Source organism: Trichosporon asahii (genome assembly GCF_000293215.1).
Source record: "Trichosporon asahii var. asahii CBS 2479 unplaced genomic scaffold scaffold00051, whole genome shotgun sequence".
NCBI classification, from domain to species: Eukaryota; Fungi; Basidiomycota; class Tremellomycetes; order Trichosporonales; family Trichosporonaceae; genus Trichosporon; species Trichosporon asahii.
Genome location: NW_014040873.1, coordinates 1130120 through 1149920, shown reverse-complemented (window position 1 = coordinate 1149920; position 19801 = coordinate 1130120). Strand labels below are relative to the sequence as shown.

The following is a 19801-nucleotide window of genomic DNA, read 5'->3' as shown; positions in this document are numbered from 1 at the left end:
AGCCCTAATCTTCATCCTCCTTTTGCTCATTATCATCTTCAAGACGTAGATGAGAGCGCGCAGCCTATAGGCGAGCGAGTTCCAGTCTGTCTCAGCGGCCGAGGTGTTGGGGCGCGGCCATGAAATGAGGAAGGTAGAATTCCAACCTCATGAGAGATCCTGTACGACCTTTTGTCACATTATTTCCTTTGCATGAACCAGCACAATTGTACCGTACGTTTACGAGGCTGCTTCTAACGGCGGCTGGCAGCTGGACCTACTCTAACTGGCCATTTAGCTTGCTACATCGGATCCTAGAAATGGCTCAATGGCTTACGGTATGAGGGCTCCCGTTGTTTGACCACCTGCCTCGGATTTCGATGGTAACAAGGCCACCCTCGCCATTAAGGTTAGTGTGGCTTTGCTGCACACCCTGGCATCCTTGGGCATATCCTGGGCGAGTCCTGGTGTGGAGCTTAATCTGAATAGTGTCAATGCCGGGATGAGGGCAGGACCACTGCTTCCGGCCATTTCTGGCATAGCTAGACGAGGCAGATGTCGTTTACCCCTGCGTTGTCACACATCTAGGCCGCTGGGTGGAGCACGTCCGAGTCATGTGGTTTTCCGGCGGAATGATCTACGATCCTCGATGATGTCGCATCCGATTACCACTTTTGCTCTAGATCCGATCGTGACGGTGACTCTTGAGCTTAAGCCAGGCCGGCCAGGTCACCGTTGATACTCTCCGCGCATCAAGCTGGGGCACGCTCTGCGCGTATTGCTGGATCCGGTCACGGGTTCCCAGCATACCTGTAAGTGACCGAGACTGCAATGACACCGATCCGCCAGGCGATTGGCTCGCAAGTGGCACATGGTCCCTCATTCATCCCTTTCACGATTCCGACCAACGTAACGCAGCCGCCCCGCAATACTGCAAGGCTTATGTGCGCCAAGTTCCCTGTCGCTTGCAGTGTTGCAGTGAGTAGTGAGTCTATGCTTTGAGCGGAGACATCAGTGAGGGTGCGCTTGGGCTCGATGGTGCCTTTCGGCGCATTGGGCGAACACACCGAAACGACGGTCCCGTGTGTGTCACTCAAAACTTGGTACCTTTCGGCTCTCCCTACAGGTAGTTAGTTCCCTGTGGGTTTGCCCACTTTCAACCTGGGCCGCCAACGGTGCGTACGGCCCGCCCGCTTCGGATCACGGCCCTCGACCGCGGCCCGAGGGCCGGCTGATCCTCGACAGATTGTGCCCAGATGGTGCCTAGGGTCTCCAATCAGCTTGCGGTAAGTGCCATAAACCTGGGTTGCAGAGAGGCAAGGATCCTGATTGTCTGGACCTGCGATGTGGAACACAATCGCGTAAGACACTCGTAATGGCCTCGAAGGTGACGAAGGGCCCACACCGCAGCCCAGGTACCAGTGTGCGGACAGGACGCGCATGCGTTCAGAGGCGAAGTCAGGTCCAAGATCTGCAATGGCCACCGGAGTATTGCTGCTACGCCGCAATGTGTGTGCGAGCATTCAGTGGTACAACCTTGACATCAAGCGCAAACGCAAACCAGAGCCAGAGCAGAGGGACGGACACTTTCCAGGGTGCAGTGCAAAGCCTACTGTCTGTTGAGATCTCGATGGACTTTGCTTATAGTCCGGTGCGTTTCAACACTTCATCGCCCCAAAGCTGTATCGCCGTGTGGATCACTGAGTTCTCCACAAACTTAACGAGGGCCTCACAGGTCCGTAGGTTTGTACGTTTATGGATATAGTTGCAGCATTAGATGTCCGCAGAGGCCCAGATGGCTCGCGTAGGTTGTAACGGCGTACGTTGTCTCGTAAGCACAACACGCTGACTGTCTTACTCCGTGCTGCCAAACTCAAGCTCTGGCTCTATGCCGCTCTCCCAGAGCCTGGATCTGAGGGCGTTGCTCGCTTACGCACCTCGTATGATGGTAGGTGCAGGCCACCTCTGCGCTGCGAGAGTCCGGGCGCTCCAGCATTCGATCTACGAAGGTTGGTTACATCACTGACTCAGTTAGTTTCGGTCGGTCTCGGCTGCAAGTCTAACACGGGGTACGTGTTATATGGGATCCTTTGTTTTGGAGCCAGGAGCATTAGTCAGGTCCCAGCCAGGACCCAGCCGATAGCTCAGGAAGCCCGACGTCGGGGGTGGGTAGCCGCCACGGAGGGAAGGTTTGTGGGAGTCATAATCTGCTGGACGTGCCCTCGGTTCTCCTTTCGTCTGATCAGCCTTCCCTAGCCTTCCTCTTCCCCTGTGATGCCGTCCGTGATACGTACGTACTCACCAGCTGGACCTCTCCCCCCCAGATCAGACATGGTTCCGCTCGGGGTCGTTGAGAAACCTGGAGCAGTCAGCACTCCCTGCTCTGGCAACGTAAGAGTGAGCTTACTCCAGATCGCTGGTCACATGCAATTCCTTTCGTGCAATAACCCCCACCCCCTCTCTCCCCTGCTCATCTCAAGTCAAGTTTGGGCTAGTAGTAAGCCAGACTGATATGGGCCCTCCAACGCCGCCCACCACCGCCCCATGCCCGGTGTCTTCCCTGGGATCGTGTACCGATTCCAGGCATTCCAGTATCGAGCAGCTGACCCTTTGGCTGTCGTCGTCGTGGCCTAGGTGCGAACGAGCCGAGAGGTTAAGCTCGAGTTTCAGCCCCAATGAACGGACTCGTCCTTTCCTCTGCTGATATACAGGGTAAACAGCAACCCATGCACCGGCGCTCTCCATAATAGCAGCGGCCGCTCAAGCCCTTATCTAAACTCGACAGAACAGCAGCCGCGTATCACCACGCACATACGCACCCTCTCAGTTAGGTTCAATTGTCTGTACCTCGATAATCTCTGCCTAAGTCGTTTAAAGTAGCCCACGAGCAGTGCGACTTCGTGTAAAGATTGATTCACAATCATTGGAGAGTTGGATGTTTCCGACTCGTATCCCTCACGGCGGTCATGTAAGACGGTTTACAATACCTCATGTTGGCGCAGTCACCAGTGTTAGCTCCATTACCGAACATCGTTTGAGCTTAACCACAAGGCTCTGCAGAACGAAACGGGCTTGAGCGGTATCGGAGTGAGTACGTACGTCTGGAGGAGGCGGTATTCGCAGCTGGCGTGCGACACTGTACGACACTAAGGCACAACCAAAGCCGCACTTCCTATCATGCTTCAGCGAGTGCCTCCGAGAGTAGCAAGATATGTGACGAGGGAAGATTTCTGGACTTTCTCATTATGTAAAGGTCACGCACGACCTGGACAAGGATCAGTGGTCACATTGTCGTGGTCTGCAGAAAGGCTGATCATCGGGTAGGCCTAGGTGGTGGAGCGCTTGGCCCTTGCGTGCACGGTCTGCGTAGCCTCCTTCAGGAGATCAATGGTCTCCGGTCAGTAGTCTCTGCTGAGCGGGGCTCGGTCGGCGGGCCCTCTTTAAACTTATCAACCTTAATTACGGACTATCATCGCGCTCACCTGCCCACACGCTTGGAAACCTTGTTGTGAATTACTGGCGACCAAAAGGGCGCTCGTAATTCATGTTCACGGTCAGACTTGAGCCAAACTTGCGGAGAGGAACGCCGCTGCACGGACTTTGCGGACCTTTGCGGGCCTGGCTTCAGCGAATGCGCAACGGTAGAAAGTGTTGCAGGCGGCGCTTGGGCGCGGGAGCCCCTCAACCTGGGCACTGCGCCGTACCTCGCTCAGCGGGGCACTTGAGCGTTACCGTTGTGTCTGAGAGGAGAGAGCCAAGCCATCCCGCTGTTGAGGCCCGAGCCTTAGAAAGCTTCGACCTGTCGGGAATCACAGCGCGTCGCAGCGCTCGGTGAGCAGGACTACCCTGGGTGCGAAGCCGGCCTCAAATATTGCGAAACTTCTTGGAGGAGTTTCTGTGCTCCGTCGTTGCACGCATCTCGCTCAAGTTAGACACCTGCCAACCCATTTAGAGCATCTCAGGCTCAGAGGCTGCGCACTCACAAGATCTCGCAGAATCCAGCGCCCAATTGCCCCGCTGATTTACGCCTGCTTGGCCCTTCAGACCGCAGAGCCCATAAGCTCTTGAGAATATCGCGAAGTCCGCAACGACTCGACCACCCTGTCGATTTTGCTTCTGCCGGCGCTTGGACAGGAGACTCGGGGTGCTGTTAGCGCTCAACTCTGGTAAGGTAGTCGAGATCGAGTGTGAATGCCCGTCGCTGGACATGTTCATCGAATTCTCCTTCGTTGCCTGACGCACAAAGTCAGGAGAGCTTTCGAATTTCAGGTGCTTCAAAGCTGTCTCTCTGCTACGCAGAGGTGGTCCGAATGTTGAGGGGATGGCAGGGGGCAGGGGTCACAGCCGGCAATAGCCTACGGTGAATCTCTCTAAGCAGCACAGGGGGCACACAATGGTTCAGAGAAGTAACCCGCCGTCTTTCAGGCCTTCTCCTGGGAATGCCCGTATCGAGCTACCCTTCAATTCTCAGTAGCAGACTGGTCTTCTGTACTGCTGGCAAGCGCTCATCTTCCTCCTATAGATAGAAAGACCCGCGAAGGTGGACGTGAGCCCAGCTTTGCTTGCGGGAAGTTGATATGAACGAGTTGTTTTCCGGTGCCCCGCCGAAGGGTATCTCGAAAATCGGGCCGGAGCATCTGCTCATATCTTACGTCCCACTGGCGCCACCACCTCACCTAGAGGTCCTAGTTGTGAATTGCGGGCTCGCGCCACTGGGAACGTGAGATCTACAATGCCGTCAGCTGCCGCAAGCTCGTCCCTTGCTCGAAACGAGCACCATAACCATTGCTCCGAGAGGTCGTCGAGTGCTCGTCGTGCGGCGCGTGAGTTGCGGTAAAGCCGCCGATGTATCCCGTTCCGGAATACTCTAGACGCCTGTTTCTGTATCCTACGATGTTGGTGAGATTCCCGCAAGCGAAAGCTGTGCACGCTGGCAGTCGCCCTATCCCCTTCTGCAGGCATACTGTACTGGTCGACGACGCATAGTCCATGCCATTACACCATTACGCCGTCAGATTGATGTGTCACAGCTACCCTGTGCGGCTGCCGACGCTCCTGGGAGAGATGACCGCAAGATCACGCCAACTGCACCGCCGTCTCTACAGTATGACTCCGAATCCGCCTAAAGCATTCGCTCAATGTGTCGGACACCCGACTATGGGGCCGATTCCACGTGTTTCGATCCACTCCTTGCTTGAGCCACTTTTGTGACGCCAGCTCCACCAACGAGGCTGGATTGAACGGAACCGGAGTGACGGGCAAGGACTCAGTTCCGGCGACTTTGGTCCGCAAGAAGCGCGTCCGAGTTGTCGTCAGACGCACCCTAAAGCTGGTAACCCCCGATGTCCAGGAGTGAAGTGAGACATACTGTTAATTAGCGCAAAGAAAGCGTACGCTGAGACCTCTCGACACTGGCGTTAGCACCATTCAGACCACAAAACAGGGAGACAGGGATACACACAACCCCGTTGAATGAATTGTCGACAAGGGTGTCGCTCCAATGTCTTAAACCATCCTGGAAGGAGCGTTGTACGCAGCCCGTCTCGGTGAAACAATCAATTACGCCACGAGTGATCTGCACGGCCATCCGCTCAGAACACTTTCGTGTCCGCGTGAGTGGCTTGTCGGCTTGCGTAAAACCTGGAGGCTGGGACACTGGGAAGTCACGCTGATGCTGGTGGAGCAGTATGAAAGAGGTGCTTTTAATAGGACAACAGTGTTCCTCCTAAGAAAAGTTACAGTCGAGAGCCTCAACCTTGTGTCAGAGTGCCCTTACGCCTTCGGATGTGCCTCATATCTGTTAGCCATCAGGTGACGACCAGCACAGCAGACATGTCGTGTTCGAGGTCATCAAGTCAGTGTGCAATCCAGATAGCCAATTGAACCTACCAGGCCCAAACATACGCCTCGCCGTACGGAGAGATACTGTTAACTGTGTAACAGTGTTCTGCGCTGCTCTACCCGCGTGGCCACCGATTCCGACACACTGAGCCATGTTTCTGACGCTCTCCGAGCACCACCGGCGGTGTCGGGACCCACGCGCTCACACGAAGGTTGGAGGGAGAAGCTAGTGGCCCTCGTACCAGCCCGTCCAACGACTTCACTGGTTCTGGGCCCGAAGCGTTTGAACGAACTCTCTTCGGCCCAGAGAGCAGGAGTATGGGAAGTGGCGTCGGTTCAGGGCTACGCAGGGGTTCTTTCCGAGTTCCCTTCGGGACCTCTGTCATACCTGTCTCTGGACTGTCAAGATGGGGAGGTACGTATATGCTGTCACGTATGAAACCGCATGGTACCGGTCCGAAAACTGAGGGGCGCGAACGAGAAGGTCATGCAAGCCGCCTGTCCGCTTAGCGCGGTCATCACAACCCACTGGCTCACCGAAAGCACTCGTGGTGGCCGGACTTGCCAGCAAGTCAGGCACAGTGTGTGCCTCTCGGTGATGCTAGCCAGTACTCGGCCATTACTCATCGATGCACGCGAGGCAAGGCGAATGAACACCCCAAAATCGCAGTTACCTGAAGTCCACATGCGTCGTCCTCTGTGGGTTGCATCCGTGGTGACTTTGCTGGAGCTTCGGTGCCAAGCGTCATCACGCAGTCACGAGTGGGCCCATTGCCAGAACATGTATGGCGTCAGTCTCGTCTGTCACCGCAGCCGCTTGGAGCCAACTTTGGTTCGGTCTAGTGTCAAAGAGCCACTTTCGTTACGCACGCCGCGTTCTTGGGTTATGTGCTGATAGTGGGGTATGCGCTCCAGCAAAGTTGGGTTTCCTGTGGCTCCTGAAACTGTGGCCTCCCACCTGCACGCTGCGGAGGATTTGGATCGCTGGGTTGCTCAGAAATCGCAAACCAGTTGTTCGTCGTTCTGCTTGGGGTAGTTCATTCTTCGATGTTTGAGGTTCTGACAAGGCTCAAGAGAAGAGAAGGTAACATTCGCATCCGAGCGCAGTGGAGGTACAAGCAAAGAAGATGTGCTCCTGGGACCCCCCTCCCCTCTTTCTCTTTTCCCCCGTGGCAGTGCCTATCAGATATCGTCAGGAGCATGCTTCTCGCAGTCAGACAGTGTCCGGAAGACCACATGAGGTGCTTCAGAAGCTCGCTGCACTTTCACCGACTACGCGACGGTTGAATTAGTGGGACGACGAAGTTGACTTTCGTAACTCGTTCCTCGCAGCGGCGGGCTTTACGACATGCTGCTAAATCCGTGCCGACTGTACCTCCGACCTCGTTATCCCCGCTGAGATGGCGATGGAGCTCTCATTGGGCTTTCATCTCCGAGATCCAGCCAAGCTCCGCGGCGTGTGGGTTGGGGGAGGGGAGGGGGAGGGCTTTGTTGGAACCCATCAAGAGCAGCACCTCGCTCCTTAGTCACTGTTGGAATTCGAACCCAGTCCACAGGGCCCTTAATCTAAACCCCACTGTGCCGTCAGGTCGCATCAAATGGCCTGTCTTTCGAGCAGGCCCGTAATCCGACTGTAACACCTTCACGAACGACGCGGTTACGTGTCCTCGTTGACCTCGGCATGCAGCCTGACAAGATTCCAGAGATCCTCTCGCACTTAGTTCCGAAGGTACTTCCCTAACCCACTCGGCCACTCGGATAAATGGGGTAGTAACCGCCTCGCTACCAACACTGCTGCGAATGACGCCTGAAATGCAAATGCCGAGGGGTTTGCTCGCTAACCGCACAAGGTGGGTCAAAGGGCGAGTTATACGACTGCAGTAGCAATTCCTCTGGGCTATTACTGAGTGCAGTGCCCGCTCGACACACATGTGGAACACTGAAGATTGCAAAGAAACTTTGCGCCGAACTGGCCGTTCTGACGGGACCTGGCCGAGCAAGAGCTGCGTTGATTAGCTGGAATACCTTTCACCCACTGCATAGCTTTCAGGTATCTAGAAGTGCATAGCTACCGGCTCTTGGCGATTGGCCATTACGTTTGCCATCATGCGCGTCGGAGGCGCGTGTAGCACACAGTCATGCGCGACGACTCGTTGTCAGCACAGCGCATCGAGAACGCCCCTTAACTCGGACTGTCAATGTGCGGAGAGTTGCCGTTTCACAAGTCGACCCCTCCTGTGATAGAGTCTTCTCTGACATCTTGTGTCAGGGCTGCCTGCTTCATGATTGTGTCAACTTCCTCAGACTTCCGGTCCGAAGAGGCCCATGTTCTGATCGAGGTTCATCCGCGGCTGAAAGTTTGCGTCCAGCTCGGATTATTGCTTGTTAAAGCGTTTCAACTGGCACCAGCGTTTCAAGCGCCGTTTGGTGGGGGTATCTCCTAGTGTCAGAAACTTCTGAAATTTGCGTCCTGAGAGCTTCTAATGATAAGGAACGTCCAGCTGAGCTAAACTGTCAGGGTTCCCCATTCACCTTGACATTCAAGCTCGCGGCCCGTTCCTGATCGAACCTCCCAAGACCAAGGTGGGCGAACCCCAGACTCGCGAGGTCACAGCTCCAGCAGGGGGACCTGCCGAGGGTCCTGAGCCAGGACCATATCTGCAGGACGCCCCCAGGACACTGGCAGGGTGCTCAGGACCAGGGAGTTCATCCAGGTTCAGCCAGGACCAGGCAGGACTGCATAGTGGAGGTGGGTCAGTGAGGAGACGAGTGGGAGGCAGGCACCAGAACTCGAACGGGCCTTGTCTGCGTTTGTCGGCCTGGGTGTGTTGGGCTCGCTCCCTGTGCGATTGCTTGGCTGTCAAGCCGTACAAGGGGAGGGGCAGAGGCACCGGGCGTCGTCATTTAAGGCCCCTGGCCTGATCAAATATCTAGCTCAGCGGTGCCGTCACAGTGGTGCCTTACCCCAGCCACGGGCAACGGCAGCATTGTTACTCTTAAACTCTCTGGCCTGGTAGTACATCGTCCTGATATCCCAGCCTCAGCCTCGTCCATATCCTCGTTCGTCGGTGCAGGGAGCATACCAGGTCCTCGCCTGCCTGAGGCCGTCCGTCCGTCTGTCGCTAGCACCTCCATCCACCGCAAAAAGTTGGACTCCTGGTGTTTGCAACCTTGAACTGCTGCGTCATGATGCTAGGGTGCACTGCAATGCATGACCGAAGATCACGAGTGGGACCGGAAAAGCTAAGGATGACGGTATCCAGCGCAGATAGAGGGTGGAAGGGTCAGCATCCGTGCAATTGAACAAGCGCTTGCTTCCCGAAGGGCCATGTTCAGACGGTCATCGCCGGTGAAGACCGTCACCTGAATGGAATGCGAGGAAGACCATGATCTCGTGGACCTTACCGCTTCAAGTAGCCAGCTAGTCAGTCACAGACAGTGATCAAAGAGCATTGGAGGTGTTATTCGAGTGTGTTTAGGTATCGAGCTTTCCGGTACAGAGGTCGGGGTCAGAGCCATTGGAACGGAGTTTCCTCACGATGTGTTCAGGTCTGAATACGCGTATGTTCGTAGTACATCAACGGCCATTTCCATCGACCTGAGCTCCGCTCACAACCCGTGCTGAGTCTGACCGAGGCAGGGAGTCGACCCGCGGGTACACGGACCCGTCGATGCTGTAAGGCCGTCTTTACTACATGACAGTTCCGAATACTTCACCGCCGCTGCCGCCTAACGCATCCGCATCGAGGAGCAGATTGCTGTTAAGCCCATGTGACCCCATCGCGCTCTCACTCCTGCACAGCCAATGGTTGAGTCCCCATAGGCTTTGGCGTTGATTGACAAGTCCTAACCATATCGCCATGTGAATCGGCTTATCACTGTAGCTGATTCGACCCCAACAGCTCGAGGTTCGCAAAGCTTGTCTAGATCAGGTTTGGAGGCGCAATCCAGATACAACTGGGCAATAGCATGTCTCCACTGCAACGAAAAGTACGTTGTTGCCGTGTGACCAGAGACTCAAGCTTCCTATCAGCTACTCTCAGCGAGTGTTCGCTCGCTGTCAGGCCTTTGAACAGCAGCTTGAGATATCATTTCTCGTACTCTGCCCCCACCCGATGTCCCGAAATTTGGCTCTGCCTGTAATGCGGATGGAGCCGTTGTCGAGCAGGCTGGGCTTAGGTAGGAGCTCGAATGGCGCGTCAGGCCTGTACTAGCCCACTCTTCCTCGGTGTTACGACACTATTCGTTTCGGTCACATCCCTCATCGATGTCGTTGTTTAAGGGCTTACCCTAGGACTTTGTGTCGGTCCAAGAGGCGTTCCGGGTCCTGACGCATATCCTTGTAATTTGGTGGCGCTCTCTCGGCGAACGAGTCCTGGAATTAGGGGGTGCACGAGCCGCCGAAAGGTCCCCTCACGCGAGACCTGACAACGTCACATTCACTACCCCGCCGATGAAGTCGATCTGCCGCTTCGGAAGCAGACTCCTGTTGTGTCAGCCCATGCAGATGGAGATCGAGTTTCACCATCAATAATGATGCTATCCTTCTCGTGACCTTAGACGTTAATGGCGTACCTTGGCGCGCGGGTCCGTCGTATAACTTACCCCGATACGCACTGCCGGCATCTCTGGGTCGCGTCCGCTCGGAATAACTACCGGCAAGAAGCAGAATTGCCTATGGGGAAACAACTGACTGCAGGCTGCCAAGAACGGCTTTGCGCACGTACATCCTCAGCGCCGTCCGGTTTTCCATTCTCGACTTGGACCCGGCAAGGGTCAGGTTCGTCGGCTACCTACAAGGGAGGCGCATGCTCGAGCGTCCCATCTCTGGTGGCCGTGACTACGCCTTGGCAGGCCGGTTGACCTCGAGTCGGAGCTCTGCCTTCATGCATCATACCTAATATAACCTGGTTGCTATGCATGCATCCGGATCTATCAGTCTGTTTCCAGTTGTGAACCCACACCCCACCTTGTTCCGTCATACATCACCACCGGCCGGAAGCCCGTGGTTCCTCGGGAGTTACTGCCCTTCTCTGGTACCGACGTTCTTGGGCTCCAAGGCGGTAGATCGTAGATCTCGGTGGCATTGGTTGACCGACAGTCCCATCACACAAAGCCGTCTGCTTCGCCGTTTGCGGCTCTCGCGTCACGAGGAGCGGGCCACACAACGATTGCATTCCGTTCAGCATCACGTTGTGCTTTTGCCGGGAAGGAATTGAAGGAATCCGGTAACGATAAAGTCAATGACCCGCGCAATGAATGAAACCTGTCAGCAGTAGGTTGTCGTACCATCCCCGTGCTGCTCTCCCACAATCACCTCGCTGTTGATGGTTGACATCTCGTAGGCCAACCCCTACTCCCACTATTTTCATCGCCCTGCTTTTCTTTTGTGCGCAAGCGTACGGCCCTTGCACCCATCCCCGACCAATGTGCCTTGTATGCTGCAAAAGGACTACGAGGCCCGGCAACGCGTGGCGCGTGTACCGTCCAGCAATAGTGGACCGGCATTCAGTAATGAGCAAGCGAGAGCGGTTTAGCAATCCACGTCCGCGTGGTGTTCAAAGGAGGGTTAAGGAGGTGGCTTGGGCCATTACCCATGTCCTATTCAGTGCTATTGCACACCCGCAATAGCTGAAGAGCCTCTCGGACTGTGTTTAATCTTGTTTCCTGACTGTCCTGTGTGTCTAAGACGGCCGGTCTATAGCAAGGACCAGGTTCCCCTTGATAGCCCCTTGCAAGCAGGAGTAAGCAGGTTCAAGCGTCCGCCCTGGCTCTCTTCGAATTTTTGACGAAAAGGAAAAGGGAGGAGAGGGGCATACGGAAACCGACAGGGGACCTGCCGAGGGTCCTGAGCCAGGACCATATCTGCAGGACGCCCCCAGGACACTGGCAGGGTGCTCAGGACCAGGGAGTTCATCCAGGTTCAGCCAGGACCAGGCAGGACTGCATAGTGGAGGTGGGTCAGTGAGGAGACGAGTGGGAGGCAGGCACCAGAACTCGAACGGGCCTTGTCTGCGTTTGTCGGCCTGGGTGTGTTGGGCTCGCTCCCTGTGCGATTGCTTGGCTGTCAAGCCGTACAAGGGGAGGGGCAGAGGCACCGGGCGTCGTCATTTAAGGCCCCTGGCCTGATCAAATATCTAGCTCAGCGGTGCCGTCACAGTGGTGCCTTACCCCAGCCACGGGCAACGGCAGCATTGTTACTCTTAAACTCTCTGGCCTGGTAGTACATCGTCCTGATATCCCAGCCTCAGCCTCGTCCATATCCTCGTTCGTCGGTGCAGGGAGCATACCAGGTCCTCGCCTGCCTGAGGCCGTCCGTCCGTCTGTCGCTACGCTTTGCGCTCCTTGTCCGTGAACATTTCTCTCGTCTCCAGTTCCGTCCTCTATCTGACCCAATCGGTGTGCTCTATATGAGCAACCCTGGGCTCGCAAAGTTATACCATCCCCCGACCCTGTACGTCTTTCGCTTCCCCCTTTGTTGATCATTACCACCCATCATACCACCGGTCCACACCCGACCGCTCGCCCATCCCAACCCAAGAGACATTATATCCGTCGGCTGCGACCGCGACCCCGGCCAAACAACGTCTCTCACCTATATCTTGGCTTGGTCGCATTTCCACTCTCCTCTCCTTGCCTTCTTCGCCCATTTCAAACTACGACAATCGGAGGCTTCATTGCACCACTCTCCGCTGCGTCGACGATCTTACGCCCTTCTTTCAAGCACAGATCATCTCATCAGCCGGCTGCCACACTGTCAACCCGCACACACGTTACCAGCGCGCCGTTCACAGTATAGCCTACTTGGGCGTAGGTTGGAGAGCGATCGCAACCTTCACCAGGTGTGAGGCGAAACACGATCTATACACGAAAGCTTCGCCCTCCACCCGGTCACTGCGGATTGTCTATCGACCTCGTAGTTTTAATCGAGGTACAGTCCAGTCCTCGTCGCTACATCGCACGACCAACTCAACGCTGCCTGACGTTTCGAACTATCAACGGTTGGGAGGCTGCGTCCTAGCTGACGGCTACACTGAACGGCCGTCGTTCCCGATTTGGCTGAACTTCAACCGCTTCCACATCCGCCACCTCCCACCACTTGTTCTACCATTGCTCAACCTTCGTCCAACAGCCATCAATCATTGTGTTGCTCCACTCCCGACATCTACACACTGTCCTTCCGTCACCACGGATGAGTCGGCCACCCTTCGCTCACCACAGGTCCTCCTTCGATGGACCTGGTGCCCGGCCCATCCTCGGTGAAGCTGGCCCCTCTGGTAGCCAACATCACCCAGACGCTCGCCCCACCAGCAGAGGAGGCCGTGACAGGTATGGAAGCCCTCAACGTTCATATGGACCCCCGCCGCATCCACAAGACTCACAGGGCTACCCGCCCTATCCGGGGCCTCCTCCGGTTCACCATCCTGGGGCAGGACAGGCGTATCGCTATTCGCAGCCGCCGCCACCACTGGCTTCGTCGGTTCCCTCCAAGACATCACCCCGCCGTCACAACTCGCCCGATCGTCAACGTGTGTCGCCGCTCACTACTACCGCACCGGCTCCTTCCCCTCCCGTGATCAAGCGAGTGGGGGGAAAGGCAAACGTGTCTAGTGCATGTGGTCCATGCAAGCGGGCGCACCTTGCCTGCGACGTCGCTCGGCCTTGCAAGCGCTGCGTGAACATGAACAAGGAAGATCAGTGCGAAGATGTCCCGGTAAGTTCGCGTATCTCGAAGTGCGGCGATAGGGGAACGCTTCATAGACTGATGGTACAGCACAAGAAGCGCGGAAGGCCCAAAGTGAACAAGCCACCGGTCACCGAACCATACACCCGTTCGCGCCCCGGCGAGGAAGGAGGCTCGGCGACAGGTCGAAGAGGTGCTGCTCCATATGATCCGGCGAGATCGTATTCCTCGTCCATCAATTCGCCGCCATCACCTCTGGGTGACAGTGGCCGGCCGAGTTCTTCCCGGATGATACCTTCACCGCCGAGAACGGCTATCGGTTCGATGGTGCCTGTTGGTCAGGTGGATGCCGCGCCTCCTCTAGCTGGACCTTATCCGCCTGGACCAGCTTCTGCTCCTCCCACAGCTCATGGGGTCCAGCCAATTCCGGACCTATTCACGATCTTCTGCACGACCGACTTCAACATCTTACGCATCACGAACGCATGTCACGCTTTGACCGGATTTCACTCTCAAGAGTTTATCAACTTAAACTTAAACCGTTGGGTCCACCCGGCCGACCAGCATGTTCTCGACAGCGAACGGATAAATCTGCTCTCTGTATCATACCTCCAAAACTCTCTTCAGTCAACACGAGAGGTCACTCAAGCCATCCGTTCTCATAGTGAACGGGAGCTCTTAACCCCTGCAATCGGCATGACTGAACCTTACCCGCAAGTCAATGTTCGACTTTTACGCGCCGACCATGGCTATAGCTACTACAACGTTCGACTCCACCTTGGAGGCGGTCTGGGAGGCTCGCTCTGGGATCCGGAGCTGCAGGGCAACATCTATCTCGTTGTGTCTTGTCTTCTGATTTCTGATCGCGATGCCCCTTCCGACCGTCCTCCTTCGCGACGGGCCGTGATGGGTTTGCCACCAACGGCTATATCTGCAATGCCTCCCCCGCCACCGCATACGTTGCCTTCGTTCTCTTCGGTTGCTGCGTCGGCTGACATTCTCCCCCCTAGAGACGCGAGAGATATGCGAGATCCCAGAGACGTACGGGGTGACCCAAGGGATCTTGCTCCACGCATTGTAGACCGCCCGGACCCGCGCGAGCCACGAGACCCAAGAAGCTTGAGGAGCCATCGCGATTCTCGTGACACCCATGACCCCCGTGATCCCCGTGATCCACACCGCGACTACCGACATTCCCAACATTACTACCCGCGTCAGCCGTGGCCTCCAGGACCTTCTAGGCGGACACCATCCCCACCACCTGCATACCCTTCACGCTATTACCCTCCTGCTTATTACCCTAGTTACGAACAAGTACGAAGAGAAGATGAGTGGCGGCGTCGCTCAAGCGCCGCCCCTCCACCTCCGGGACCTGGGCCCGTACCGCCTGGAGGACATCATCCTCCCCCTCCGTCAGGTCCTCCTGGTCATCCGGGTCCCCCGGGAGACTACCGCCGGACATGGGAGCTATGATGAATCACGACGTCTTAAGATTCGAAAACAATAATGCATCCCCACCGATACCCCACAGACACCGACGAACATGCGACGCTTAGCTGTACCTTGAGTTTTCTTGTACTCCAACCAGCCCCACCAGCCCCGACTGCGATACCGTCAAAACGTTGCGCTGTTGTGACGGCAACTGCAAATGACATTCGTACGAAGATGTAGCTCTCGTCATCGGCTTGCGCCGACCAAACTCTCGGTGGACCATGTCTAATAATCTCGCGATTCCCTGTTAATGGGCCCAGAGCCGAACCCCGCTGCAGCCCCGTGATGCCTGGTTGCTCTTGCCTCGTACTTTACTTGTTCTCTGGCGTGACGCGCCGCATTATCGGCACGTCCGGTACCTACCGGAAAGGAGTTTAACCTAAGGTTGGCAGATTTCGAATTCACAGCGTAGACTCTCGTTATCGTTGGGCCCACCCGCCTGCCTTCACGGGTCTAACAGGTCCATCACGTTCTGTCTCCCAAAGCAATTGACAGGCGTTGTGGTCAGTGCACCAGCTACACGCCGCAGACCGCATCATCGAAATCGCATATGCTCCGCCTCGACAAGCCGCAAAAGCCCTAAAACGCATGATTTTACTGTTCTCAGTCAACCTTAAGCTGCGGCCGTAATACTCATCTTCTTAGCAAACTCATGACGATAGGGGTACCGGCCCGCTGGATTCAAGCGCAGGGAGGAGAGATCAGGAAGAGTTCAGGAGGTCAGGAAAGAAGATGCATCTTGAATGATTTTATTACTGCTTCTGGCATGCGTGCTGCTTGGGCACAGCGTAAGCTGGCATAAACAATGCAAGGTCCGTCGCCCGGTCAGACTCCCCAAGCGGTCAGCGGGCATTGAGATCGCAGAGGAGCTCTGCCCTCGCAAAAAAGAGGCGGCACTGAAGCCGCAACCCCGCCCTGCTGCTGAGCGGCGTGTTTTGGTCGAGACCGCAACGCCACAAGCGCCCTCCACAGCGAGCCCGTTACTTACTGGGCAGCGCTAGTACGCTATCAGCGCGCTAGTGCGGTTTAAATTGAATTATTCTTTGGCCCCGTAGAATTGAAACTTGCGTCCGAGCTGTCGCGCTGTCGCATGTGCTGGGTAACAGTGTGTCAGATGAGTCAGGCGCGACGGCACAATATGTCCCAGACAAACACGCTGGAGCCGCAGACAGGGGAGATCGGAAGGGCAGACCCTCAGATCACTGGTGCGGGAAGAGTCGCCGGTGCGGCCAGGTCGTTCGTCAGATCGCGTTCGACTCGGCGGGCGACTGTACTTAACGAGTTGCTAGGCCGCAGTCCGCGAGAAGCAGCTTCATACGAGACAGATCGGCAGTTGAGAATCTTGTAACATACTGTGGCCAATCTCAACGGTGCCCGACAATGTGGTACAACCTTTCAGTACCAGTGCCACCACCTCACCGCGCGCGTATAGCGGTTGGGTTGGGCGTGGGAGTGATCGTAGACCTTACGACCTCGGGACCTGCTGCTTGCGCGAGAGCCGCAAGCGCAGTCGCGATCACTCCTCCAGGCTATAGGGAGAGCCGCTGGCTCATCCGGAAGGGCCATCCGCGTCTGTCCTGACATGACATGTCTGCAGTCTCAGTGCTCCTTCAGTCCAAGCTCAAGTGCGCGCAGCCGCTTCACGTGCTCAACTCGCTTCGCCGCCCGTACCGTCATATGTCGTAAGCAGTCGTAAGCAAGTGAGGCGTGGGTTGCGCTTGATTCGGGGGAGCGCAGCGACAGACCGACAGCGGCGCACGAGCGCTCGCGGCTGGCTGACTCGGAGGTCGTGCGTCCGTTGCGATTGTTGCGTGCATTGCGCGATCCACGGTGAATGAATTTTGGAATTTCCGTGTGCTGTGTCCTCCCTCCGGTGGCGCCGCCATCCATTTTGCATCACTGCGCCGCATTGCTCAAACCCCTCTCGCCAGTTCCGTTGTCCGCTGCCCTGGCATCTCAGCAGAGCCAACAGGTTGCCTCTTTGGTTGCGAAGAGCGTCGCTCACCGGCACGACAGTATCATGTAACAAAGAAACGCTACATGCAAAGTGCCGTGTTCCATCCCGATGGAACTGTGGAACCTCCCGGTGAAACGGTGAGGCTGGCGTAGACGACGAGACCGGCTGGCATGTGAGACATTCGGTGTAGAGCAGCTCGATCATAGACGACCCGATCGTGAGCAACGAAGACCGAGGAACAGGTGGCTCCGCACACACCCACTCACCGGATATTGGTCGAAGATGCTAACACGGATCTCGATCCCATCTCGCGGCTCTAGCGTGTACACGGCGTTTAGCTCGGAGCCCCTAGTGAGCCCGGGAGTGGTGCAGAGGGGCGGGGGACGAGAGTTCGGCAGCACATCTTCGCGGGGATTGACGCTGCCGCATGCCCCGGTTCTCTCGGCCCGGAGTGGCCCGGTCGGGCGGTTGGCCGTACCAGGAACGGATATCGAGAACGCTAACGGCAGAAGCGAGTTAGTCCACGAAAGCAGGCTGGTCATGCCAGTCCAAACCGTCGATCGCATCAATCACGCATGAGGGTGATCAAGGTGTCCAGGTATAGTAGGCTGGACAGGCTGAACGGGGCACAGACGTCCGTTACCAACGGGTAGGAGTCTCTCGTCTTCATATCTCCACCACAAGTCTTCCCATAACATCGCAAAGAATCCCCACGCCCCTGCGTACACACGTACTCCAACTTTGTCAGCCGCCACCGAAAAGAACTGACTCTAAAGGATGGCAGGAACACTGGAGCCGCGAAGCTCTGCAGACCTGAGCCTGTCTGGTGAGCTTGAGTGAACATGAAAGGGCGCTCAGTCTGGTGAGCAGGTTTTACTCTGGACCGAGAGCTTAATCGAGTGACGCCGACTCTGGATCTTCTAGTCTTCACTTCTCTCCGCTCATCTCCGTCTTCTGCTACCCTGGTGCCCGGGTGGAGTCTGCCTCTATGGGTATGCTCAATTCAGTGTACATTGGTGCGAATTCACAGAAAGCATCGTGGGGACGTGCGTACTATCGTCGCATCTGGCCGCGCCGCCGCGGGCACCTGACCAATCCTACCAGTCTGATGCAGACGAAAGTGACACACACCGCGCTCCACGGTCCTTGGTCCGAGGTCCCTGAAGCGTTCTCCGCATTCCGGCTTGCTGCCTGCGAGAGCAGAGTACGGTCTGAGAATCTTCTGCGGAGCCGTGCCGAGCTTGATGATCTTCTCATGACTCCGCATCTGCCGATATTTACCATTCGATCAGTAAGCTTAGCGAAGCGCATTGTTTCCCCTGAGAGACCTCTTTATGACCGGAAGGGCGACAGCTGCAGAGGTACCGGCCAGCAGAGTCTGGAACGAAACTGTGCTCAACGCCACAGATGCTGGTGACGACCAGAGGAGAGGACCAGTGACTCGCCCCACAGGTTCACCGCAAACTCAATCACCTTCAAGGTTAACTGTCGCATCGTAGCTTTGCGACTCGAGTCTCGAACAAGTACTGTTACTTGCTATGACCGTATTTCGACAGACGAAGGTGTTTCAGGAGGCGTGCGGACGTGCAGCGGCGTGATTATCAAACTATGAGAGCGTGTCCTTGGGACCAAGCGCAGCTGATCTTCAGTTCGGTGTGATTCTAAGTCTCGGACAGGTCGCCCCAGCCCCGTCAGCAGATCTTGCGTAATGCGGAGCGTAAATCGAGGAGGAATCCGAATACTGAGCGGGTTGGTCATATTGCTAACTTGGGTGTCAGCCAACCTTCAGCAAGTGCCTGGGTCAGAATTGAGAATCCGGGCAGCGAAAGCGCGAAAGCACGATCGTTCGCATTTGTCGTCTCACGGTCTCATTGTTCCCATCTCGTACCTGTTGACTTGACAACTGGGGTGAGTAGCTATCGACCCCGAGGCTGGATGGAGGAGGGCGAGCGGTGACGACTCTTGACATGCTGACTAGGTTCTTCGGAATGTTTTCTCGGGCTACTGATTGCGGATCAACAAAGCATTCATGCTCGCGTGCAATGTTACACAGCATTCCCCGATCTTGATCTGCTCCAGCTCACGGCCCTGCTCCCGTCCAGGTCGCAGTTGCACCCCTGCACACCTCGTACCTCATCTGCGTACCTTCGTGCTCCTTCGCGGCCCAGCCCTTCTTTCCTCCGTCGAACGGGGACAGGGGCACGCAGTTGTTGTAGCCGGGCCGTAGTGCGGTTCCTCATCTGCAAAGCTTGGTGTTCGAGCGACTGCAGTCTGTCTCTGCCTTGCCCCATCCTGACACGGGTGTATTGAACACTGTCGCTCGCTTCGGTTTTGCGAGAGGGCGACGTGATGCGATTCAACGCTATTCAGGTTATGGAGGCTTTGGCTGAGCAATAACATAAAACCTCCGGGCGCTCTGCGGCCGCTGGCCCGTTGGACGGCCTTGGGATCGCTATGCTCGTGTACCTTCTTCTTGTCGTGGGGCTGGCGCCAGCAGCAGAGTAACACACTCGCGACAGCGTTTGTCGCCGACTTCTCACTCCACAAAACTCAGCTCTCGCTCTCCCGAGTTACAATGTACCTCTGTTCCTCCTGTACCTCTGCATAGCCGCCGGGCAGGATCAGCTACCCATCTCCGCGGGGGGTAACGTCACTCAAGTGAAGACGTCCGGAGAGTAGTACGTCCTCCCACCGAAAATCGAGGTACAGGTAGAGATACCCACGGTCCCTGCCTCACGCCTCAACGCCTTGGCCGAGAAACTGCCAGTGCGGCTCGGATGCAAACGCATTCGAAGATTAAAGTACATCACCTGCGTGTATACCTCAGTGGTTCCTATGATATCTTGCCT

At 56.3% G+C, this 19801-nt stretch overlaps 1 protein-coding gene across 1 annotated transcript; it reads left to right on the top strand.

Moving 5' to 3' along the window:
• Positions 1–13012: 13012 nt before the first annotated feature.
• On the top strand, positions 13013–14977 carry A1Q1_02826 (uncharacterized protein; the record flags this gene model as incomplete). The annotated part of the gene is made up of 2 exons (XM_014324055.1): positions 13013–13534; positions 13595–14977. 2 exons carry the CDS (start codon positions 13013–13015, stop codon positions 14975–14977), a joined length of 1905 nt encoding a protein of 634 aa, XP_014179530.1.
• Between the last annotated feature and the right edge of the window lie 4824 nt (positions 14978–19801).